Genomic DNA, 27,912 nt, shown 5'->3' with positions numbered 1-27,912 from the left:
TATATGGTCTGGCTCTACCGCAATAAAGTCACAACTCTTTAGCAGCAAACTGTCATTAAAGAAACTTGGCTGGGTTATAAGCCTGGGTGGTTACGTAGCGGTGATAGTAAAGAAGATGTAACGGCTGACTTTTGAGAGACCTTCTCACAAGTCTAATTGAAGTCCAAATAGTTAAAAAAAAAAAAATCTCCAAGGAGCCTTGCCCCAAAGATCAGGCTGTGGCTGTCAGAAAAGAAAAAAGAAAGAAACGCGAAAAGGCCAAGTACTTCAGTGAATATTCCACTGCCTGCGCCGTTCTTAGCCGCTCTTTTGCTTTGACTCTAGCCGTGGTGAAAGTTCAGTGCTGATGGTGAAGCATGTTGCTCACTTGATGCTTCTCAGGGGTCTCAAAACGGACTTTTGTTGTTATGATTCCTGTTGATTGTTTTTTTTTTTCATTTCTTTTCCTAATTATTTATTTTTTTCTCATGGGTGGTCAGGCCTGGTGTGACGTTTGGGAGCCTTGTTGGTGAATGGACACAAAGTTCAGGTGTGGTGACTGGCCTCAGTTCATTTTGTTATGAGTTTGTTAAGAACCTGCATTGGAAGAAAGCAAGAACAAGAGATGGGTTATCGTAGAAATGATAAAAAGGTTTAAACAGTATTTCAGTACTAGTACCTATACACCAGCTGTCGTCTTGTCTTTGCTTTTCTGCAACACTACTCCCAGTTGAGCATTGATTCAAAGTGAAAAATATATTAACTTTACTAACTTGCATCTATTCAAGCACAAATGCAATTAATTACATAGTCTCTTTATGACAGGCTCCTCTTCCACTGACTCTTGATGGAATTTCATTGCTATTTTATGCCTTATTTTCTTCCTATTTTATATTAAATCAGCAGAATAAATGACAAAATATTATTATTTCAATTTGCTGAAGGAATTCTGCATTTTCCCTCATGTTGCAGGATAAAGGCAAAAAAAACCAAAAACAAACTGCAGTCACAGTAATTATCATCGTAAGGCGCCGCAGCTCTCTTAAACTGTAGTTCCAGTTTTCATCTGCGCTATTTCAAAACATTTCACATACAGCGTGTGAGGAAATTAAGACAGCGAGACTGCGCCTGAGGTAAATTTTGCTTTGTTAATGGAATTTAATAAACTAATGAAAAATGTATTCATGGAGTTAAAGCTTCCTCACATTTCTTATCGACACAAAGGTACAAAGGTAGAGCATATTTTGAAATCAACCACTAATGAAGCAGTTCTTAGCGGCGGTATTGTTATGACTCCAAATTATTGGCACCAGCTTTGTTGCTCTTTTATCATTTTTAATAATGCAACATATTTCACAAAGACGCCAGGCAAAAAGAAATATCCTATTGTTGTATTTTTATGACAAAAAGAAGACACAAAAGCCATTTTAATCAAGAATTTTGCTTTCACATAGAACGTATTCACCTTGAATCAAATCCTCAAGTTAATGACTTAATTAAGCCGATCTCTCGATCAAGAAAAAGCCCTGAATGATAATAGAATCCAGCCATGAATATGTTATATGGATAAATCTATAAATGTTTATACATAAATGATTCAGGCTGACAGTGGACAAATGTGACATCCCAGGACTGCCCATATAAATCATTCAGACACTTAAATATAAGTTGGCAAATCTACACAGAATTGCACAAATTCCAAAGGCTGGCAAATAAATATTTATGACGCCCCCAATTCCCCTTTTCTCCCTGTCCTTGGTAATTGTGCGTGATTCATTTTGTTTTCTCTGCGGAGGAGGGAAAAATCAATCTTAGAATATTGGCTATGAGACATGGAGCATGCAGATTTCAAATGCCTGTGGTTTTTGCGGAGCATTAAAGCTTCATAGATACTCAGTCAAAGTTCCAGGCAGAAGGATTCACTTTAATCTTGACTACATTTCCTTGTTTCTAGAGAACAGAAACAAAAAGACTTTCTCAGAGTGAGACTAATCTGCCAGGAGAGTACGGCTCACATGACCCAGCAACTTTTAACAAGAGGATATTGACTTGTAGGAATGTAAGGCAGACCTCACCTCACCTGTTATGTGATACTTATATACAGTTTTTATCATATGAAATTTCAAAGAATCTCCTCTTCTAGACATTGCTTTTGTTTAAAAATGCTTAATCAAACATTCAGTCCTGCTTTGTCTTGGCTTTGTCTCTGCCTTTGATGAAACCCCAGGGGAGCTTTTTAGGCCCAATTTTTATGTCTTCTAAAACTGCCAATAACTTCCCCATTTCCCCATTTTTCCCATACTGATACATCAAAGCAGCTGCATCCTGAGAAATAGAGGATTCCATTGTGAGTTCTCCACATCCTGGATGAACTTTATCTAACCTCCTCCACTCTGGAAGCTCCTGCTTTGAGTTCGACTGTGTTTGGAACAGAAACACAAGGTTTCCAAGCATGGAAGAGTGACTGAAGAGGCCGCCTGCTACTCCGATGATGGATGCTGCCATGTTGGACTTTGTTTCTGTTGCAACAAATTTAGTCAAACCTGGGGCTGAGATTTTTATCAGGCTCTTATTTTCCCTCAAACTTAAAGCTTCAATTAGGCAACGTGAAATAGTCAGTTTATGCAGGAGCTCCTCAAGTCTACTATAAGTCTGGCCCTGGTGATAAGAAAAGGAAACTTGCTGCATTTCCAAACTCTCAATGTGTCTCATAGAGCCAAAGGCTTTTCAGTTTAGACTTCCAGTTTCGGAGTTGTTACTGAATAAATCTGAGAATGTTTTTGAGATGGAGGTTTTGATCAATAGCTGAGGGCTTAAGGGGCTAAGCTAAGCAGTGAATGTGATACTGGAAAATGTGTGATGAATAGACAGTAGTGACTGATTCATTCCTGGTCTGAGCAACAATGAACCTTTGCACATCACAGCTCTTTGACTCTGAAGCATGCCTTTTCAGCTTGTGGTTTTATTTAAAGGATATTATTTCTGCTTTCTACAAGGTTCAGAATGTGCATGCTTTTGAGCTGAAATGACTTGAACTTGGGTTTACAGTCTCGGCATTCAAATAAACATGAAAAAAAGTTCAAATGAAACACATTCGTACTTGCTGTTTGCCTCTGCATCCTACGATGGCTCCTTGGGCAAAGGCTGGAAGAGAAAAGCAGAGGGTCAGAAGATGAAACGGAGAGCCAGAATTAACTTTTACTCAACTTTCTGAGTGTATTGGCCTTGGACGCAGAACAGCATATGCCCATTTAAAAGCACAGATGGCACATCTTCCAATTATATCTAAGGAGAGACGAAAGAAGCTGAAGGTTATTTTGTTCTCTACCAGTTTTTATGACCTCTGAGGATGCCGCCTCTCTCCTCGAGCAGAAAATACGAGCGAGTAATGGCCACCTCATCATCTGCATTAACAAGTGAGGGACCTCTCTTTTCTTCGATCAATGGCACCAAAATTTTTATCACATTAGCTGTAAGGCAGGGTGATAAACACTCTTCCACTTTGTTTCTTTGTGAGTACTTCTTAGCTGCCTGCATTCATCTTAAGGAGGACACAACATGTAGTTTTCCCCTTGACCAGAGGAAGAAAACTGCTTCCTTGCCTTCTTAATACTGGTGAATGAGCCACTTTTGTGTAGATAATGACTCGGCTAATCATAATCAGAAAGCTAATGGTGTGTTTAGCCAATCAGAGGAGCCAAAGCAAGACGGCTGTCTGGTTAGCACATTGGCATTCCCAGCAGCCGCTGTTCTCCCATCGGCTGTGCCAGGCTCTTTCTGCAGCATCACGGTAGATTTGGTATTCCGCTGCCCGCCTGGCCTGTCGTTCTGTGATCTGTCGCTCTGTCTGTCCTGCCGGCAGACCGGCCCCGGCGCTCTCGAAGAAATCCAGTCCTGTGAAGAGGCGCTGATCCATCACACCTCTCCAGCAGCATGTCATCTAAATGCTAAGTACTTCCACTGCATCTTTAAATCAAAACAAGAAAAGAAATGAGCTCGGGAGGCGAGTGGTTGGAAGGGATAAAAGCTTATAAGGGCACAATGGAATCTGCAGAGCAAACCCTTAGCTTTTTGATTACATTCATTTTCAGGGATGTGGGAGAGGGGAACTGAGAGAGAGGAATGTGCATGAGGAACCCACAGACTCTATTATCCCTTTAGATGTACAAGAGGGGAAAGAGAAGCACTGGATAATGTTACATCCTCCCCATAGGTTGCTATAAAGAAAATATGTTGTTTAATTTCAATCCCAAAATCTTCACAATTGCTCCCACAATAGAAGTCGCTCCCTCTCCCTGTCTCCCGGTCTCAGTCTGGGCTATCGATTGCTGTGATTCTTGAAGTCGGGCAGAGAGCTGAGGTGGCAAAAGTGGCCAGCACTATTAACTGCTCCCACTAATTAAAAGGGTAACAAGGTGAGCGTGGCCCCATGGGACTAACTGTGCAAGATAGGAAGCCTGCCGTTTGCCTGCCATACACACTTGTAAACAGCACTGATCGCCTATGGTGTTTACACGACAGAAATCCAAGGACATCCAAGACATATTCATCTCCCGCTGGCACAACGGATGAGGGAGATTCTGGGATAAGGAGAGAGAGCAAGCGCTTCACTAATTGCTTCTGTTGCAGCGCAACTGAAACATTTGGACCTTGTCTATGAGCTTGGGGTGCCCTCGTTTTCATCATCACTTGTAAACATTGAGCACTGTGCATAAATGATAAAGTTTCACAGTTCAGATGACGTGCACAGCATGGATCTTTGAGAGCATGCCAGCAGAGATTGGCAAAAAAAAAAAAAAGAGGGTATTCAATTAATTTCCCTCCTTATCATCAGCACAGCATGGTTTAGGATCAAAGTATGTTTATCATACAATATGACTTATACAAATACAGACCACAGTCAGGGCGGAACTTCAACTCTCAGAAACATTTGTGGCTCGAAGGAAAACCAGGTAGAGCGGACAGCTTGTTTGCACTGTGCTCTGGGGAAGCAGACATTCCACTTTCGGTGGCACCTCAAGCTACAAAATTGTCACCAGCAGCCTACCCTGCCGTTAAGGAGACAGACGTCGTGCCACCACTGCAGTAACTAAACATCTCTCCCCAGTGCTCTCTCCTAACAAGTGGGCTTCTGCTCAGGATGTGGCTGGTTTCATCAGCTGGGAGCCTTGTGGACGTCCCAGTGATTACCGGCCACAAGAGCTGCTGTTATTAGACTAACAAGCAAAGCTGAGGCTTACGGAGGACCCAGAGTGGATGCTTCACACTCGGAGTATGAGCCTGATGTACAAAAGCATCAAAGCATCAGACCCGGAGCTGTCTCTGAGGAACAAAACCAGATTAGTTACAAAGCATCTGGTCATGCTTGCTGCTTTATTTCTGGAGGGTCAGCTACAGAGAAGGCAGGCAGCCAGGCAGGCATCTGCTGCCCAGATCTGAAATCCTTTACTGAAGTAAAAAATAAAATAACAATATTGCAAAGTGAGGGTAGCCAGTTGCAGTGGGAAAACTGCATAAATAAAGCAAGTTTTAACTCTTTAAAGCTCCATTTATCGACTAGTTTGGAGCAACAGAATTCAGTGTAAGCACAAGACTGATGAATAATGAAGTGCTCATGGCAAATGTGCTTATGGCAAAAGCTTACAGGCTACACATCAAACAGGTATAAAAGATGGGTTCTTGAACAGCAGTCGTGTTTCATGACCAAAATAAATGCAGATATATTGTTCACAGTGAGGAATAACACAAATAAACCATGTTTCAAACCTCAATATTGATTTTAGGAAAATTAATGGGACCCAAAGGACGTCTGGATTGGAAGGTTAAACACATTTTTAAAAACAAATCAGCATGCACTGCAAAGAGGTCAGCTGGGGTATTAAATGGTTTGCCATAAGGAGAAAAAGCACCGCTATTGTCCTTTGGATTAAAGAATAGTCAGCAAAATGTAAGAAAGTCTTCAGCTTACTGATTATGCTGAATGGTCTTTTTAAATACATCATCTCAACCTCAAATAGCTATCATTCATGAAAGTCAGAGCAATGAGAGGAATCTTCACAACTATGCTGTTATATATTTCTGTGGAAACACATCGGTTTATGTCTGCAGCAACATTATGTTAGCGTTAGCTTGCTGGGAACATAATGTGATGGCTACACCAAACAGTTAAATAAAAAAAACACACAAACAAAACTTTCAAATCTTCAAAAGCACAAGAATTTTACGATAGTCTGCATCCAATCCATGGCAAGACTTTCTGCATTAATTATTACAAAAGCCCTATCCTGACTGGTGGCCTGTGGCTCAGACAATTTCACACCAGACAAAACTCCAGAGACATGCAGCGTGTAGAATAAAACACAAGTGGCAGTTCAAAGCCTGGCAATGACAGAACTTCAAACAGGAGAGCAGGGTACAGCGAGCTGAAAGTGACAGCAGAAGGGGCGACAATCAGTCTGGTCCTCAGACTGAAAAGAGAGGGGGGCAACATATGTCTGGTGAAGCACTTCTGACAAAAGAACTATTTTAATAGACAATGACAGTACAAGAGGAAATAGAACAAAAACAACAGAAAAAAACAAAACAATGTTTTTCTGTCGTGTTTTTCTTTATTCCACCTGAATAAATGCCAGAGGAAATATTAGACTGAAAATGTAATCACGGGACTTCCTGCAGTGTGTCTGGACAGTAACACAACACCTTGGATAATATATATGAAAACATGAAATGAAATTGCAGGGTTGTGGGAGCTGTTTCTGTCTTTGACGAGCATCTCTATCAATCTAACATATTTCAATATATTTTCTGCATCGCTCCACACGCTATCTCCTCAAGACTGATGGCCATGCCACAGAGTCTGACAAACAGATGAGGAGAAACCAAAGAAGCACATTTTTCTTTTTAGATTGATAAATAGAAGACCTGCAAATGAAACTGGAATAAAGAGTATATTTGCTTATCAAGCGTAACTCCTATGTACAATGTGTATGCATGACAGGGCCATGCATGTTGTTTGAACATCAGTCATGTTCAGAGAGTAGGCCTACGTCCAAAGGCAAAGCAGCCCGGCTACAATATGTTATCCCTGAGGAACCAGAGAGAGGCTGTCAGATACAATATGACAAGAGCACTGTCAGTTCACAAGCAGACATGTGTATGAAAGCCTGGAGGTGGGCCAGCGAAACAAAAGCTGGACTTGTGCACTTTTGTCAGATGCGTGTATTAAAAAGAGGATGGTGGTGCATTCTAGTCACTTGATTATCAGTGAGTTAAAAGAAAAAAAAACCAGTCATGTTATACATTAGTGTTCATCTTGACACTGCTGAAAGAACCAACCTTTAACAGAAATTGCTTTTTCTAAGTAAACATACTGAAATAGATTTTAATAGTCTTGTATGATTGAACAGAATTTAATAATTTCAACTGCAAATGAGACAGAAAGCCAGCAAAACACTGAGGGACATGCTGCACGGTATGCATATCTAATGTTTGAAAATCTCCCAGTTTGGTTTCTCAATAAATCTGGAAGATGATAACATTTCTCTAATCGCCTACAGTTCTGATTTCCTCACTAATATTCTCCTGCTGTAATACGAAAAAGAGCATATATTTCACATCCTCTTACTCAGGGTACATTTCTAATGTCTGTATCCTTCAGAGCCTTTGGTACAGAGAGTTGCTATTCAAGGAACAACCTTGTTTACTTCTCTTGTCATGGATTATGTTTAGGCTTATTGCATGCTGCTAGTCATAATGCTGCAGCATCTAATGAAAGTGATTTTAACATCATAGACCACATCTATCCGAAGATGGCATCCTACTGGGAATACAAATCTTGCTGCACAAGATTCTGTAGGCGACAAATGCAAATTGGAGCAAATAACAGCAATTTATGTAACCTTAAAAAAAGACCACGGTGTATTTGATGTCACACACAAAGCAACGAAACTACAAATCAGCTTCTGAAAAGGGGTTTCATTTTCAGTAATGAGCTATTTAGTAAAAAGTCAGTGAATGAGGAAAAGAAATTACTTTCACAAAACAAATATTAGCTGCTAATGTGACCCGTAACCACAGCATTCATGCTTATCAGAATTTGTTTGTAGTTTGGCAAACTTTTTAACAGTACCCTCATTTATCCCAGGTTGATATTAATACTCCTGTAATACATCAATTTTTGGAAGTTAAGCATGGATCATGACATGTTGTCTCTGGAGTGTAAAAATTAGATAAGAACACAGACAAAAAAAACAAACAAGCAAACAAACAAACACCCCAAACATACCAAAAATAGCCCAAAAGTGATGCATGTGCATATATTTACTACTTTTATCATGAAATCCTACTTAAGATTTAGACAGCTCAGTCACATAACTTGCTAAATTACAAGACATATCTCACACTTGTACAATCTAAGTATCAAATGACCCAGAAAGTCATGAAACCACCAAGCAAGTTGCAACCAGGAGATTGAAAAGTCAGGGACATTAAATCTACCATTAAAAATACCCAGAAGACATTAAATGGATATTATCCGATGGCTAAAATCCGACACATTTACACAAATGTCTTAGTTGATGTACATTGTCTCTATTCTAATAAATGAATAAAAAATGAAAAGCGTGCACCAAAATAAACCTCCTTAGAGAAGGATGTGGACTAAAAGGCATAAAAGACAAGGAAAGCTTTAATCAGAGGCAGCAAATATATCAAAGAAGAAATCTCCACCACAAAGGCTGGTGAACAATGTAAACTATACTATAAGTTTGCCAAAAGACTCACCAAACATGTGGAAAAAGATCCTCTGATCATATGAGACCAACATGTAACTCTTTGGTCTTTAAGGAAAACATCCCTACACTGAACATGGTGGTATCAGCATTATGCTGTGGGTTTTTTCATTGGCAGGGACTAACAAGCTGGTCAGAATTGAGAGAACAATGGGTGATGCTGAATATGGGAGCAAGTTCTGACACATATACTACCAGACAAAAGTTTAGGCACACTTCCCTTAACACTAGAACCGCCAAGCGGGTCATTTTTACCTCCTTGGCTCTTCAAACACTTATATCTCTGTTAAAATAAAATCCCTATTTCTCCAAATTCATCACTTTTCCTGAAATGGGCCCAGTGAACTTTGGTGAATTTTGGTGAGTGTGTGATCTCAACAAAAAGAGACCTGAACATAAATATCTAGAACTGCCAACGGGGTAATTTCTACAGCCTAATGAAATGCATTGTTTTCATCTGTCAGATGTGTGAGTTTGACAGCTGTCAAAGAGTGAGTAAGAGGGTTTTATGATCGCTGAATTTGAGAAATGGATAAATACAAGAGATATATGAATGCCAAAGAAGCTTGGTTATTATTTCAAGAACTGAGTGAAGGAGAACTAGCTCTGGATGACGGTGGAGGATTTTCATGAGACGGTGGAGGAATCAGTAGCTGGAGAAAGTAATGATCCGTCTCTTTTACCTGATAACGACTCATCTAGTGAGTAAGAGGAGCTGATCACACATCGCCACATCACACGTCGTGTTTGTATGCAAGTGAATGAAAAATAAGTTGAAGAGCAGCATTTATTTATCTTACTGTAAAATTAATTAGAAAATTGAAATGTTATTTTGTTATTTAATATATGTTTTTTACTGTTTAGCTAGTTTTTTAAAGTCTCAATTATAACTATTAACATAATAAATGGAATCAAACATCTTCAAAGCATCTTTGCGTTATTTGCGCTGTTGCAGCAGGGGGTGGTAAAAATTACCCTTCTCGGCGGTTCTAGGAGTATTGGAATGTTGGCGGTTCTAGTGTTAATGGGAAAGTGTCCAAACTTTTGAGTGGTAATGTTCTTGTTTCAGTCTTGCAGAGATTTGAGGCTGGAATGGAAACTAAACTTACATCAGGACAATAACCCAAAACACGCTTCAAGAGAAATGCTTGAGTGGTTTAAGGGGAAATGTAAAAATGTGTTTAAATGACCTAGTTAAAGCTCAGACTTCAATTCAACTGAGAATCCACGTCATTACTTAAAAGATTGTTCTACACCAGCACAACCTAGCTTGAAGGATCTGGAGCAGTTTTACTTTGAAGAATGGGCAAAAATCCCAGTAGATTGTTGTGCCAAACTCATACACTAGAGACTGCAAAAGACACTTGCAGCTGTAGTTGCTGTAGCCTTACAAAGTACTGACTTTGTAGACTGAGGCATAATCCAGACAAAAAGCCTCACCTAATGTTAGGGTTCATTGATTTATCATGTTGTCTATCAGTGGGGTTCCCCAAGGAACAATTTTAGGTCCAATACTTTTTAACTTGTACATGCTACCTCTTGGGGACGTCATCAGGAGACACTGCGTTGCTTTTCACAGCTTTGCTGATGATACGCAGCTATACGTTGCTGTGTCTCCTGATGACCTAGATCCAGATAAATACCTTTTTAATTTCTTACAGCTCAACCAGGACAAAACTGAGGTTTTAATTATTGGTCCTCACGACAAGAGAGAGATCATTTCAGAGAGATCAAACTGCAAAACTTTAAACCTTCTAACTGTGTGAGAAATCTGGGTGCTCTATTTGACTGAGCTTAAGTTTATTTCACACATCTGAAATGTTACAAAGACAGGATTTTATCGTCTAAAAAAAATTGTACGCCCATTTTTCTCTTGCCAGCACAGAGCTGCTAGTGCATGCTTTTGTTTCTAGTAGATTCGATTATTGTAATGCCCTGCTCTCTGGTCTTCCTAAAAGAAGACATGTACCTAAAGTGAAAACCAAAACTTACAGCAAGGCCTCTTTTCATCATTTTGGCTCTTGTCTGTGGAAAAGCCTGCTGGAGAACCCCATGGCTGGATAGACTATTGATGTTTTTAAAAAGAGGCTCAAGACCCACCTTTTTAGTTTGATCTTATATGGTTTCTAGTGTATGTAAGGATTATTTATTTTTTGTTGTTCTTATTGTTGTTCTATTTGTATTCACTTGTTAATCTTTACCTAATTTTATAATTAATTATTCAAATATTTAATTCTTATGTTTACTTTTTTTGTTCTTAGCTGTTCTTTGTTGGTCTTAGTCTTGTTTGATCTTTTTAAGCTTTGTTATTCCTCGTGGGGATCCTCCAATCTGGGGCTATGTCTACTCAATTTGCCGGGTCATTGCCATGGGGATGGCCTTTGACAGGTCGGCCCTTGCATTGTAGCCATTTGGCTGTGGTGCGGATCTGGACATACCCTGGGTTGTGGCCGTTCCAGTGGTGACACGCTCTATGGTTATGGGTGGGCTGGCCCCTGGTGTGAAAGGATCCCCAGGATATCATTTCCTCACAAGTTTGCCAAGATGGACGTTTACTATTTTTTGGTTTTTTTTTGTTAAAGTGACAGTAAATTATTTTAGAGTTTTGCCATGTAACACGGGATTGGGGTGTGTGTTTAGTATGTGTGTGAAAAATAATGTGTCTATTTGTTTTCCTTGTTGTTTTATGTATGAAAGGTGCTATATAAATAAATTTTGATTTGATTTGATCAGGCCAAAAAGATCTGCGTATTATGTCTGCAGGGATAATCCCACTAGCATCTTGTTGAAATACCTTCACCTGAAAAGTAGAAGATAATTTTCTCTAAATAACAAGTTAGCACATTTTTGACAATTTACTTGAAATTGTTTAATATTTCATGGAAATAATATTTTTTGTGTTTTCCCCAATAATAATAATAATAATAATAATAATAATAATAATAATAATAATAATAATAATAATAATATGATAGGAAAGCACATTAGAAGTTTGTTGCTGGTCAGATGGGCTGACAGCACAGTGGTGACCATGGCAACATGTCTTGAGTGCCTGGTTGTTAGTGGACACAGTCTATTTTGACTTTGGTGTTACAAAGTATTACATAACAGCACTATCGAACCACATCATCTGTCCATGTGATTTTTTTTTCACCTCTTTTATAAGAGGTGAGAATTTCATAAGTGAACTGGAACATTTGTATTGAAGTGGTGGCAAAAATCCAGTTCTTTTTGTTTGTTTTGCATATTTACAACATGTTTGAGTCAAACACCTTCATCGTTATCTTTATTTCTCATAAAGGTACACCTTTTGCTTATCTTTTTCTGTACAAATAGAGACTTTTTATGTCATATGGCTTCCTTTCAAAATCCTGCAGTGTCAGGTAGTTATAAGGTTGTTATGTTCATAGCAAAACTGGCAGGACTACACACATACCAGCCGCTTTCTGCCCTGACTGATGCTGGAACAAAGAGCACATAGCTGGAGGAAGGCCACCACAGCAGAAAACAGGAAAAGGCTTAAAAAAAGTGATGCAAGCATCTCTGACCTACTGGGTATGCAGTGTGTGTGTGTGTGTGTGTGTGTGTGTGTGTGTCTGAGTGTAAGCAGTATACTCTACAACTCTACTTCGTTTGGCAAAAAATGCCAAACTACAACAGTTTGTTTCCCTTCAGGCCACACACTAGCTTGCACTAACATTTGTTGTGTAGGTGTAGGAAGGCTTTTTTTTTTTTTTTTTTTATATGAGAGACTGATGAATATCGTCTGTGGGATGAAAAGCATGTAATAAAATCAAGGTTTCTAGCACTGAAAGTTCATAATTAAAGCACATGAAATATAACATATTGTAAAGTAGTCTGCTTTTATTCAACAGAAAAAAAACACTTTTGATGTTCATAGTTTAATTTGAGCTAATCACTTTGCAAAGCTTAGGAAATGCTGATATTAGGGCAGAGCAGTGCTCTCAACACAGCTCTCATTAATCAGAGAGCAAGTGACGCAATCCTCAACCTTATTGCTTGCTCATAAAGATACATTATTTTCTTATTCTACAATCTGCCTTAATGTCACGTCCATTTTCCATTTGATGACCATGTCAATTCTTTATACATTCAAACCCATTCAGTGTGGATAGCAAGGTTCCACACAGCGTGTGTAACCATACAGTACAATTCTCATCCAAATCCCAACATGATGTGTACAGCACCAATCTCATAACACCCCTCCCCAGTCTTCCAGGATTGCTCTACCCACCTTAGAGAATATCATTTGTGAATTTTCAGCAGCTCACTAGTGAAGACAAATCATCAGCCTGCTGTGGTGGAGGTGGGGGGGGGACGTCCAGAGAATGATTCATATTAATGGCTGTCTGGCAATGGAGAGCGGGCTGCATATGCAAACTCCATTAGCAGGTTAGACATAAGTGTGTGACCTGGCAGTGCCACTGTGAGACACACACACACACACACACACACACACAGAGGGTGAGTGGCGAGGAAGAGGCTGAGCGTACTGAAACAATTTCAGGTGCAGGGGATAATATGAGCGTGCAATACAGTCACTGGTACTTTTCTATTATTATATCAAGTTGATGATCATCATTTAATAAATAGTTTTATTGATATTAACAAGGAACAACATGTTAATATTGCATGAAAGCAAAGACCAAACGCAAACTGATTGAGACATATGTTTGAATTAAATCAGTTTCAGGAGGTTCCTCTCCTTCTTTGTTGTTGTTAGTTCATCACTGTTGTTGTACTGTAAGTCCACCTGTGTGTTTACATAACGTTTCATGTTAAAATCCTTTCACTTCTGTCATTGGAGCTCATTATGTGTCTTTACTAATTTCAACTTCAGGAATATAGTCTGTAAATTAGTTTTGCTCTGTTAACCTCTCCTCTCAGTGTAATTCTCCTGTATGAGAGGTCGGTGGTTTATTTTTCTCCACCCAATATGTTGTTTGCCTGAGTGCTACTAAGAATGCTGCTAATTTTGCTTTTGTTTCCTTAAATCTGTTGGATTTGCAAGGGAAATGGAGGGCAACGTCTTTGTCACTGTTGTTGTCAGAGTAAACTGAGATGGCCTCTCTCCAGGGGGATTGCTCTGTATCACAGCAACTTTATAAACCAGCACAATGCAGAAATACGCTCATTACACATGCACAGAGATAGAATCGCCTCAGAGGACAAATAAAGATGCATTGCCTAAATGTAGTTCAGTCCAGGACAGTCAGGACATTGTGAAAAGACAGTGTTTCCCAGGACTTGTAGCTTTTAGACTTAATGTGAAAACATGTGAATATCAAACTACAAGTTAGCCCAAAAATGCTAACTTAGTCATGATTATCCCTTTGATGCATTATAATTAATACGTTGGACACCTGTTTAAAGGTTGTCTTCTTCAGTATGCATTGGTGTAGATGGTGTATTTGATACTTCACTGGACATCAGTGATACGTCCAGTGAAGCAGCAAATACGTGAAAAATTAATAAAAAATAGTATAAAATTGAATATTGAAATGACCATGCTTGCTTAAATGACAAACAGGAGAATGAAATTGTACAGCTATAATTTTAAAATATTTATAATATATAGATATAACGTTATTATATATTACTTTTAGATATTTTAACAGAATAGATAAAAATAAATCAAATCTAAAAGTCAAACGAGACTAAAAAGTAAAGAAAGATATCGAAGATATCGTTGTACATGTCTGTAGAGGTAAAATATTGTTTGTGAAAAATTACGGCACTGTTTTTTAAATAAATCATCGATCATTTAAGGTTGTCAATTTCAGAGGAATTTATTGTCATAGAAGTGTGACTGTTTATCTTGGTAAAAAGCAGCATTTGTGCATTGACTTGTATGAAGAATTAATGCACAATGTAAAGAGTAATCATTCCTTAGGAGAAAGTATTACATCTGTGGCCGTTACAAGACAGTTAGGGAGGAATAAAATAAAACAGAAGTGATTGAAAAAGCACCACAAAAATTCATAGAAAAATTTGTAGAAGGAATTCAGCAGAGAACTCTTCCTAATTAGCACTTGCCGTGTACAGAGAAAATTTACAGTCGTGTAAAAATGGTGATCAAAATGAAGGGTGAAAGAAATCACTTTAAGGTTTAAGGATATGTGAGGATTAAACCAAATTAAACCATTTTGTATTTCTTGGCTATTGTCTTATATTAATGATGGTGCTTCTTTTAGTAATTTCAGTAGAAGTCTTAAAATGTAAACATTTTGACTCAGTTCTATGTACTGTCAGCACTAAAATCCAAGGAAAATACAACTCTACTGGTTTCATTTATATATAAACCTAATGGAACAGAAATATCTTCTAACAAACTAGATTTTATAAATGAATTAAGCAAATTAACCAGCTTCTAGATTGCTTTTGTTGCTTAAATTAATCTAAGATTGATAAATAATTACAGATAAATAAAATTTATATTTCATCAAGCACTATCAACATCCAGTGTATAACTGCAGTGAATATTACATTATAGTTTATGAGAAGTATGTTTTCTGCTAAATATGCCACCATTGGGTACATTTGTCACTCTGTTTTATCTCCTAACTCCACCTCCAGCAAGCATGTCCAACACAGCATGACTAATGAGCAAAGCTATTATCATCTCTCAGAAAACCAGTCACACTGAACACGGTGTAAAATAATCATGACCACGAGAACACAGATTCCCTCTCAATTAAAACTCCTCCTCTGCACTTACTTTCTTTCACACACATCCACAAAGGTGTGGACAAATAAAACCTGTCTTTATCTTCCATCCTTCCCTCTCATGATCCAGTCTGATCAATCATCTTCACAGATTTCTCATTTTTATTTATCTTTCAGAAACTGTCATTCCCATGGACATGTTTGCGCCTTTACAAGGACATCTTCCTTATTCCTGCCTCTTCAAAATCACTTTGGATTCACTCTGACAACAAAACTGCTCAGCAACAGCTCACTAAGTATAATCAGCGAGACACGTAAGATGAATTTTTGTTAACGTTTGTACAAACTTAAATGTGTTGTCAGAGTGCATTATCCAACATAGTGGGAAATTTGCCACAGCTGCCCAAAGCGGCAAGAAGAAACGGGGGTGAAAGAGTGGGCGATAAAGAGACACCAAGTGAGAGAGATAAACCAGCATAAAAAACAGCTGACCCAGTTGTAGGTTGACCTCTGGCATCTTGTGTCTGACTATGAGGACAGATGTCTCTCCTGCTTCATCAATCTCATCATCTCTTGCTGACATCAACAAGTTGTATTTTGCTTTTACTTGTGCTGTCTCTGTATATTACATCCCTCTCCTCTGTCTTTAGTTGTGTTCTCTTCATGTAGACATCTTCATACCTGAGGCAGATTCAGCCACGGTTAATTCTTGTGGAATTTAAAAACTTGGTTTACTTCAAATGTAAACTTGTAATATAAAGATCTGTCTTTATTTCAGTGTCTATGGCAGTATACTGCATATTCTCAGTTTTTGTGGAAGACTTTATACTTTTTTATGTGCAGAAACCTACTCAGTAATGTGCCAGAAGAATCTAAAGTTTCATCACAAAAGAACAGGATCAGCAATAAATAACAAAAACCACCCTGAATATGAGCAAATTAAACCAGAAACTCCACTGCATAAGAACTCAATTCATTTTTATCATACAGCTTTGGACCCAGAATCAGCTCAAAGGAACAAAGGCCTGATCATGTCCTTTTTGTTTTAAATTAAATTTGGATGCATTTACTTTAATGCATGTAAAAAGAGGTTGCTTGTTTCAATGAACCAAAAACACATCTCATTTCTATGCCCTTGATTTAACTGCTGAGCTACATGACAGTATCAAACAGTCTAAAGAAAAAGTTGTCAAACTTGTGTATAAAGTGCTGCAGTTCAAGAAAAAGCAGCTGAAAATCAAACTAACAGGCTGAGATAAGTAAATCAATTCAGTCAATATAGTTTGAAAACAGTACACAAGTAATGTCATTCATTATATAGATAGGTTGTATAAATATCTGAGCAAAAAATGTGGTAAATGTGGAAGGGAAAACTGACTTTTAACATGATAATTATTACCAAAGCCAGTTTCAAGGAGAGCATCTGATTGAACAGTTTTTACAGTCTGAGGTTAGGATGAGGAGGCAGTGATTAGAAAACAGATGCAGGCAGATGTTCGCATACAAATTAAGAATATAAGCCAATATAAAATCATAATATGTTGCAGTTTTTACAAAGTACTGCCATACGATTTGATCTAATTTAACCTTTTTGCAAATCAGCTTTTAGGATTTTATTGTCAAAGACAGGGTGTAATTATCAATATAAAAAGGAACTTTCTTAAATCTCTATAATGTCTTACTTTAGTTTTAGGAGAACTTTAGCAGCTCTTCGCGCTGTGGCGATCCCAAATGAAGGTTTCTTCAGCATACATGCTGCATCCTGTTTCCTCTCTGAGCTCTCTCTGGCCAGTAAAAGTCATTTCACTATTAACTCTTGTCTTATCTCTTGCTGTCATTTCCTTGCTTTCTGGAATAATGTTGCCTTTTGTTTCTTTCCCAAATCAGCCGTGTTGCATGTTCAAAACAGCTATTGTGCTGATCTGCTATTTGTGCGACATTATACCATGAAGAAAAACAGAGCTTTCATGTAACGCCTCAGGCCAGGAAAAAGGTTGTGAAATGCAGTTTCAAAGCCTCAGGATGCTGGTGGACAATAATGGCTCCAGGAATGTACATAATAAATGTCAGTGTGCCGTCAAAATGTGGTGTTGCTTTAAATAGAAAATTTTTTTGGAAGAAACAAGGCAATTAATATGACAAATTCTCTTACCAAGGTCATTTTTCAAGGTCAGATTACTGTTTATTCCAAAACTCGAGGGAATAAAGTAGGACAAAGGTAACAGAGATTGTTAAACTTTGGATTTTTTCAGATATAAGCAACCAATGGTTCACAAAGGAAACCTGAAAAACAAAACATTTAATGTGATGAATTTAACTATTGAACACGAAGATGCAGAATGCATATTAGTGCTACAAGTTGATAAGAACTACTCATGACTTTGGAGGAGTTCCTGAAGGAATTATTTGATTTTCATGAAAATGACAGATGATCTACCGTATGTATGAAAACATAACTGGTCAAAAATCACCTGGTGAGAGAGAGAAGTAGCCTTCTTTATTAACTGCTCTGTCTCAGCTGAACACACACTGAAATTTCCAAGTGGCATAGTGAGAACCACACGGGGAGAGTGTGTCCTGTAGCCATGGTGACTGCTACTCGCTAAGCCAGCAGAGAGCCTGGAGAGCAATTATTGTTTATTCCTGAGATTCTTTCTTTCATTTGCTTATTTTCTACTGCTCCAAAAGTGAAAACATATTAAGTCGGAAGCAGACACAAGTTGCAGTGGCTTTGTGCTTCTTGTTTTTCCTACTGAATCAGAGGAGAATTAATGCTCTGTCAGTGCAGCATCATTGGCAGCTTTAAGGCATTGGATGCATGTCGGGCTGTTATGGAGCCCACAGAGGACCAGATGACACCATATTGGAGGTTTTAAAAATGTAACATGTTTATTCATTTACATCTCTAACAAAGTCAGCAAGAGGTCGTCTATTGTTCTCGTCTCTCCAGCACCACTTTGATATTTAAGGATATCATATTTTGGTTTTCTTGCATAGAAAAGAAAATGTTACATCTATTTATGTCATGCTTAAAGTTTTAAAACAAGTTCAATTCATAGTCATGTGCATTTGTGTGACGTCAAAACAGACGCTGTCCATCAGCTTTTCATGTTTACCTTCTCTTATATATACACACATATATATATATATATATATATATATATATATATATATATATATATCTATATATATATATATATATATATATATATATATATCAGGTTGTTGATGTGAAATCTTACACAAATCTCATTTCCTCCAAGAAACTCCTTGTTTTTATTTAATGACAACGTCTAAGACAAAATCTAACAGGACCACAAAAAGTAAACACATTTAGAAAACAGTTTAAAAAGAAAAAAAGAAGGTAAAATAATCTATATATATATATATATATATATATATATATATATATATATATATATATATATATATATATATATATATATATATATATATATACACACATATACACACATATATATATATATATATATATATATATATATATATATATATATATATATATATATATATATATATATATATATATATATATATATATATATATATATATATATATATATATATACATATGACCCATTATAACCTAGTGACTTATGGGTTTTCAAATACCAGCAAATCACAGTTTAGGTGAACCATGTCTCACTGATGTGATGTGATAAGTTGTTTTGGCTGATTGATTTCTGAGTCTTTAAAATTATGACCTGGCCATCCTGATTATGACAAAATGTTCACTCTGAACATTTTATATTTTCCCCAACTATGGCAAGTGTCAGGACCTTCAATCAATGTCTCTTGACATGCTCATGGTTATCTAATAGAAGAATTTATGCAAATAAAATCCAACTAAAAGGGAATTGCAGTATATTCCCCTCATGTCTGTTGTAAAAATGTGTGGATTTAACAAGTATCTTTGTATTGGGTAATTTGGGCTCATATGATGTATCCTACAACGCTAATTCCTGCTCAGATTAATGCAGACTTATGGCACAGAATGCATAAATGACCTACACCAATGTGAGCATTTGCATCTGCAACATGCACACTCTTAATGATGGGCTTTCTGCTCTGATGCTTAAACAATTTCAATTCATAAAAGTCTGGTTCTTTGTGTGCATAGAGAGCTAATAAAAGTTGTAACAGTCAACTTTCATTGCAGACTTTTATTAAAATCCCAGCAACATGGAAAACAGGAAAGATGTAAGAGTTGATAGTATATATAACCACTGAACCCAGTCTTTAAATGGGACTGGAAGGGCTCTAAAATGGAGAAATGGCTGCAAGCAGGTTGTTGTGTTAGCATTGTGAAAATAATCATTTATGGCCTGTTTTATTTTACATTTGTGCTCTGAATATTTGAGCAAAGTCACATGGCATGTAAAAAAGTGAATCTGAAGTTGAAGCGGAAATTTGGCTGAGCTAAATGCAACAAGGTGAAAGATCCTTTTTTTTTTAACCTAAATTGTTGCCTAAACCTAGCTACCTAAAATAGCTGACATGAATTATTCTTGTTCAGTCCTCTGAATAAGAATCTATAAATGAATCATCCCTTTAGTCAGCGCGGTGTCATCCAATTCTGAGTATTTACCTTACACAACATGTTAATAAAAAATAAGTACATACAGTTCATTTCATTTTTCTTTTTTATTATTTCCTCTACATATTACTTGCAGGCTCTATTTGGCCCCCTTTAACAAAATGTATTTAAAAAAAAGCACATTTTTTTATTTACCACTTATTATTGTTTTATATGACAAAATGATTATAGTGCATAATTTTATTATTATTGTAACCATCAGGCGGCAAAAGACAAGTGTCAGATTGTGTCCAACAGAGTTTCCCTGTAAAATGATGCAAAAGGTTTCAGAAACTGCATGAATCAAAGATGATATCACCAATATGATGAGATTATCTTTGGGTAGAGATTTCTTATGACTTTGTGTAAAATTCATATGCTCAACAAACCTATGAGTGTGTTAGAGATTGTGACCTAAGCTTTTGTGAAATAGTACAAGTATTTACAAAACACTAACATCACAGGCCAGGTAGTGTCATAAAACTTGGGTACTAACCTGCTGTTTGACTGAAACGTGCTCCCTGTATCTCAGTGCTGAAAGTTAACATGACACATGTCCCCTGCGTAGAGGGGCTAACTCATGCTGATAATGAAACTGTGCTGCTGTAAGTGCATATGGCGTGTATTAATGTCACGTCGTGTAAATTACCGTGACGGTCTTGATGCGGCCACTGCCCTTGGTACAGGTCCAACCAGATCTGTTGAACAAGAGACTGCAGACCTCCCCTTCCAGGCAGGGAGCCATCTCACACCACTGACGGCTGCGCACGATTCGTGCTGTGAGGGTGAAAGACAAGAGGGCAAAGAGACAAATTAGAAGGATTGACAGAGAAAAACTTCCAAATGTCAACTTTTTCTGGAACAAACCAAACTGTCCTTTCTGAGCTCAACAGACAGAAAAGCTTCCACATGCTGATGTGTCTCTAATGAAGTTCTTGTTGAACTATTAAGTCTGAATTGCCTGTGGTAGTAACCTTTACAGACCAGATGGTGGTCCATAAATTACCCTGTTGCTAACGTTAAATATGTTTGCAGCTGCATAGAGGGATGACTTTTTCCTTCTGACTTTATCCCCAAAACCCTGAAACTGTTAGGTAAACCAAGAAAAATGTATTTTTATGGCACAAAACTGCTGATTTCAATGACAAGATCAACTGTATAATTGTTTTCGGAAGCTATCACACAGTTATTTATGCACATTTCATTAACTTTATCATGAGCATCCATGTAATTACAGCTTGATTTATAATTTCAGGAAGATGATTCAAGGTCAGAGTGAATGAGGTTAGATGACTGCTAATAAATGTTAATGTGATTAACAACATTTTCATATGATTTTGTATGATTTAGGTAATTAATTTTAATTTAAAACACAAATCTGGAACCAATACAGATGTTTGTTTTTTTGTTTTTTTTTTATAATTGTGCATAAATTATTCATTTACAGGATCTACCTCTCTTTATTTTGATCATTTTGTGACTTAGTCTGTCAGTAGTCTTTAACTTCTGCTATTCTCTCACCTGACTAACACGTTGCCATGACGTCGAATCAGAGTCTAACGTCTGCAATCTAATTATATATCTACTTACATCAATTTGCTTTCATACTTTAGTTTATTTCTCCTTATGTAGCTATTCTCACATCAGCCACCTCTTTCTAAATCCGCTCTTTCCTTCCCAAAACTTGTACACTATAGCCCGAAGTAACACAGAGAAAAATGAAACTACTCATATTCATATACTCATATTCATGAGATTTCACAGAACTTCACAAAATGCTCTTACATAATGCAGCTTTGCTCCTAACACATGTAAATGCACTACTGCAAGCATGCAGTCGTTCAGAGAAAATCACATTTTTATAGCTAGCTAGCGACTGTTTCTTTTGTTCATTACGTCATCATTGCACATCAGTCCAGCAGTGCTGTTGGAATCAACATTTTTCCTTATTTCATGCAGTGGTGATACTGCATTTGACAGCTGCAGGGTAAAACTAAACTAAATTTCCAGTGCTATTCTAAAACATAGATTGGAGGTAGAGGATTGCAGAGCAGTGAGGCAATATAAAGCCTCTCTCCAGTCTTCTTGAAGTTATTTGTCGGCAGCAGGTGACAGACTGCCAGAGAGTGAGCTGGTGATGTTCTCATTCTCCCACTGCAGTCTGGCTGCATGACATTGAATTAGCATTTGCCTGTAGTCAACGCTGATAAGCACTGATTGTTCTTTACACAGCGTGCGAAAGCAACAGCGAAAGGTTATCGGCTCTCTCCGGACCTGACCAGGACCGCTGCTCCTGCTTGCCCACAATCCCCCGGGGCAGCATATTGTGGAGCGCGGTAACACGGTCGGTAAATTGAAAGAGAGGAACTACAATTCGTTGAATGTCCACAGGAGAGCAGAGGGAGGAACATAAAAGGGAAAAGAGTAAAGAAGTGTGGAAAGAGAGGCGTTGTGACATTTTTCTGTGAAGTATTCCTGGTTCGGGACTTGTTAACCATCTGAATGTTGGAATGTCGGGCCTGACTACGACTCTGTAATAAATATTTGTCATGTTGTGGTATTTTGAAGTTGGCTAAAAGAACCAAACAGCAATCACACACAGACAATTACTGTTATATAAATGCAAGACCTTTCTCTTTCAGTATAAATGGTAAAACAAAAATATATATCATTGACAAGCTATGCTTTCTTTAGTCTGCTCTCACATTGGATCCATACAGAAATACAAAGTGGAACACAACAGTCTAGAAATCTGTCAGCCTAATAAGTAGAACAAGCTCAAGAAAATATTCAGGCTTCACAACTTGATTCAGAGACAGAATGGTCATTATGGCTTCACCCTGAGCAGAGAAGCAGAGAAATCTGAAGTGACCTTCCTCCTGACACAGCAACATGCCGTGGTAAATTTTCATTTTCACAGCCATCCGTCAGGCGCAACAAAGCGTAGATTTATCAGTCAGTTGCAGATGTAGTTTTGAGTACATTAGAAAGCCAGCAAAACTCAATTTCCTGGGTACAGAATAAGAGCTGAGCTGGCAAAGCTGTGGGAGTGCTGACTAACCGTGGAGTGCATCAGCCCAGCTAGCCCAGAGTGGTGGAGGCTAGCTAAAATAAATGCATTTTTCAGCTCCTGCCACCCAAGCATTCAGTGGTTTGCCCTTATGTTTTTAGATCCATCAATGAAAGTGTGATCTAAGATGACTTGATGGATCTCCTGCTGCTCACGGTGTGTAGAGGTCACGCAGCCTTGGTGGAAAATGAGAGAGCTGCAGCGATAACTTCACCAGCAACTACATCATGAATAACACACATCTTCAAAATGGGATGGTTGTAGCTTGACTTTAGCCTGTCTCCATTCATCAAACCCATCTCTCCAATATGCTGCCACACTTGATACAGGACAACCACCCACTGACATGACTAGTATCCAGGGGAGACTTCAAGTTTCTGTGTTGAACCTTGTCGACATTTATCTGCCTGCTACAACATAAGTCCTCAGAGATTCTGTCTGGCTATATGATAAACCAGGCTTATTGCATCACTAAAGCAGAGCAAATGGCTGGAAATGGCACTTAGAATCAGCTTTGTGTTACAATTGTCAATAATTTTCTGCCTCCTGAGAACTGTCTCGCTGTTTCTGATGGTGGCAGTGTGCAGCAGCAGCGGTGTTAAAACAGCTGGCTGCGGTGGCTGGAAGAGAGATAGAGAGTCTGTCTGGCTGACACCTGGGTGGCCCATCCTGTTGCCGTTGCTGTCAGAGTCCCATCTCGGCACTGTAGATGTTGAGCCAAGCTTGTTAACTGCCAAGGTCCCTGCTGGGGTACGGCTCTGGACCTCCAACTAGATCACACGTAAGACCATCTGTAGCCCTGTGCATTAGTGCCAAGCCCTGCCCAGCACAACACAGCACTGCCAGACGAGACTCATAGCACAAAGCACGGCGGGGGCACGACAGTACCTTCTAAACCACACACACTATTAATCTGATTAAATTTTGCCTCTGCAGAAAAACCAAAAAATGACAAAAGCCATGGGGAAATAATATAAAACTTATTTAGATATGTAATAAAATATTCATAAAACTGCAATGTAAAGAAGAAATCACAACAATGATTATGTGTTTCTTAGTAATTAGGCTTTTTTCTTTAAAAACATAAAAAAACAAAGCTAACTAGCTTAGCATGACACCGGACACACTCTTAACAGGCATTTACAATCTTTCTGGCTGACATTAATTAAGCTTCACTCATGAAGCACTTTGGTCTCTGAGTGCGTTTTATCAGCTTCTGGCACTGTTAATTATATGTATTTGAGTTTTCTGTGTCATATAACAACACTGAAAAAAGGCAATTACGTTGGGGGTTAAAGATACAAGACAATCTGTCATTCTGACACTGTGTTGGGAATAAAATTAAACTATGAAAAATACATAAAAAGGATGAGTTGTGTTATAATGAGTTGCTATTACAATATCTTGTGATTCCAGACTGCGGAGTGTCATCCCTTTAAAGTACATATTGCAAACTGACACTAAACACAAAATGTTTTGCACTGATGTAGCCCCATTTTTACATTTCTTTTAATATTTCAAGAGTCAGCTGGTCTTCCAGTATATGACCAGAAGCCTGAAGATCTTTTATTTCCAATTATAACCTCGCATTTGTGAGATTTGTGTAAGATTTCACATCAACAACCTGAATCCACAATGAGATCCACAAGTTATATCTGTGTGTGGGATTAAAATGTTACACACAATTATTAAATCATTTATATTAAGCATATTAAACATTTTCTATATCATACCTCAATTTTATTTTCTGAAAGATGATTTGACAAAAACAAAAAGTTTAGTCACACTTAAATCAGGTCAGCATTGCAAAAGTTTGTGCATTTTTAATATTTATGTTTATCTGGTTTATATAAATATATATACCAGTATGTATATACAAATGTCTACATTGATATATTGCCATGCCACCACATATATATATATATACATATATATATATATATATATATATATGTGTATATATATATATATATATATATATATATATATATATACACGTAGATGTATCTTTGTGATGTATGTATTTTAAAGCCATATTTTGTGTGAAGATCAACTCTTCCATCCCACATATAAACACAGTTGGTGCAGCTTCCAGACTCTTATCATGGCAGCCATCAAGCTTCATACGATCACAGTGTGATGTGGTGGCATGGCAACAACGGACCAGGCAGAGAAAAGGCAGCGGGAAAGACTCGGGGAGCAGATTAGAGGGAGAGCAAGGAGACAAGCAGAGAAAAGCACATAATCCTCCCGTGTACAGTCGGCAAACCAAACCTGCACAACACTGACATGCAGCAGCACAAAAAGAGGGCAAAATAGCTTGAAATATGTCCTGAAAAAGACTAACAAAAGAAGTCACTTTGCAGAAAAAAACACTGCACTTGCTGCAGTGCAAAAAACTGTTCAGTGAATAAAAACAAATTAGGTATAACAGGGTAAACATGTCATAGTACAACAGCGATGCAGCTGCCTTCTGGGCCAGATAGGGAACAAAGGCGATTTAAGTACATTTGAACATACTTGATTCTTTTTAAAGCTTGGCTAAGCTAGTTGACATTTAATTATGGAAGTGAGAGTGTCAGCATGGTGATAAGGGAGCTTAAAACATTGGTCCAATTGTATCTTTTAAGCCACACCAGCTTCAGACTATTGAAAAAATGAGCTTTGGATGGTGAATGTAGCTGTGAGGACTGGTTTCTTCAGGCTGAACTCATTTCATGAAGTTGTGCATGTAAGCTCAGAGAGGTCAGCAGTCAGGACAGTATATAACCTCTGTTATTAGCTTGCATCCAGATTAATGGAAAATCAATCTAACAAAAGCCATGGGTCCTTGAGGTGTATTTGCAGCTCATAAAAAGCTGGTAAGTTCAATCAAACTTCTTTCTAATATGCAAACCTCCACCAGCAACATGCAAGTCACAGTTACTAAGCACAGTGATGCTTAAGCATTGCATCAGGATACACAGTTTTTATCAGTGTGATGTGATCTTTCCAGCTGAAGCTAATTTAATGCTAAGAGTAACTACGAAGTTAAAATGATTCTGCTCAATCTGCCATCTTCAAAATACAATCCAGGTGCCAAAATATTAGGGGTGGGAAAATCGAATAAAAAAATTGGAAATCGGGATTTTTTTCTTACAATTTCAAAATCGATTTTTTGTTAAAAAAATCTTTCTTTTTTTTTTCAAATAAATGAAATGAATGCATTATAAAATTTGTTTTATTGTTTTTATTGATCTTTTTACTTGTCTTCTTGGGCATTATAGCATTGAAATGAAGGGAAATGATGAGCAAAAACAAAGTTTTATGTAAGTTTTTTTAATCTACAACAATCAGCAATATTGGAGAATTGTGAGAATCGCAATTTAAATCGAATCGGCACCCAAAAAAATCTGAATCGAATCGAATTGGGACAAAAGTATATCATCACACCCCTACAAAATATGGTGCCATTTTCACAAAATACTTAATGTGCTTCTTCTATGTTTCTTTTTGTTTTACTTTTGAGCTTTAAGCATGAACATCAGCGTAACCAACCAACAAACAGAGTCTTATGTAGCTGTGGGCTGTGGAAGATGGATCACTTGCTTTGATATTGCTGTTTCAACCTGAGGTAAAACCTGAGGTTGTCACTTTTTTTTTTACTATTTTTCATTGGTTTCAAGAAACATGGTTAAGTTTTGTTGAATCAATTCATAAAGCTAAGAAATAAAACACTTGACAAAGGTTAAAACATACATTACCTGCATTAATGGGAAGTCTAATCACCAGGAAATTAGGCATGAAGACACTGAACTCATGCACAGAATTATTTACATACTGAACACATTTCTGTATTGCTGGTTTCCAGAAATTTAGAATGGCCACATATTTTCCTTTAGACTGGGTGCTGTGAACTGGGAGGGATGGCCAGTATGCTGCCTTGACTGATCCTTGCATTTGCTTGCATATATTTTATTTGTTCACTGAATATTTTATTTTAAAAAAACATCAGATTGGATGCAGCTAAATATGGCAAATAGATGTAAAATTGTCATTTACTGAAATTGTTTTATGCACTAAATAGTTTCTAAATGACATTTCTTACTTTTTGTGCTTCAACTTGTTTGAAAGTCCTAAGTTGTGGAGCCAGCCATAACATCTGTGTTATTTCCTTTGTTTGTGGCTCTTTTTTTTCCTTAGTAATATGGCAGATTTTCAAATTAAATAACAGATTTTGCATCCAAAAAACAAATCTTACGCCACTACAAAATTTTACTGCACTAAAGCAAACAAGATAAATTGTGCAGAACAGATTGTGAAAATTTAATGTATTTGGCACTGCAGTGCCTCTGACTCTCTGCATTAGAAAAATGCTCGACAATTGCCAGAAAAACAAAGTGTTCCTTCAATACGTTCCAAGATAAGCTTCCAACAGTTTATTTTATTCCTACTTTATTTTCTTTGATCAGTTGTAGACATTGACATTGCATACCCCAAAGCAATTAAACCAGGGACACTGCGTTATTTCGCAGACACAAAGCCATAGAGTTAATGTACATTGCTGTATACTTGTTTTAGATTACAATGCCTATTGTGTATATTACAATCAACGGCGTCTTGTCCCTGAACACCCCAAACTAGAATAAGATGGCTGATAATTATGTTGCAGAACAAAGACAGGATAAAAATAACATCAATTGAAAGTAAATTAATTGCAACGTATTCTTCAAAATGAAACGCAAAGCAGTATTTTTATTTAGATTTATGCTACTTAAAGTCAGTCCCTTGATCTGCTTTCAGAAAAAGTC

General features: G+C 37.5%; 1 protein-coding gene across 1 annotated transcript in view; it reads right to left on the bottom strand.

Annotated features, from left to right (window-relative positions):
• Positions 1–3,099: 3,099 nt before the first annotated feature.
• Positions 3,100–27,912, bottom strand: part of tafa5l (TAFA chemokine like family member 5, like) — a gene marked incomplete at both ends in the record, with an annotated part of 45,502 nt that continues 20,689 nt past the window's right edge. The window contains 2 exons of the mRNA XM_079238827.1: positions 3,100–3,123; positions 20,702–20,829. Coding sequence (XP_079094953.1) covers positions 3,100–3,123; positions 20,702–20,829 — 152 coding nt within the window. The remainder of the gene's footprint in view (positions 3,124–20,701; positions 20,830–27,912) is intronic.

The sequence above is a fragment of the Telmatherina bonti genome (assembly GCF_933228915.1).
Source record: "Telmatherina bonti genome assembly, chromosome: 4".
Taxonomy (NCBI): domain Eukaryota; kingdom Metazoa; phylum Chordata; class Actinopteri; order Atheriniformes; family Telmatherinidae; genus Telmatherina; species Telmatherina bonti.
Note: the sequence above shows the minus strand (reverse complement) of the source record. Positions and strands in the feature narration are given on the sequence as shown.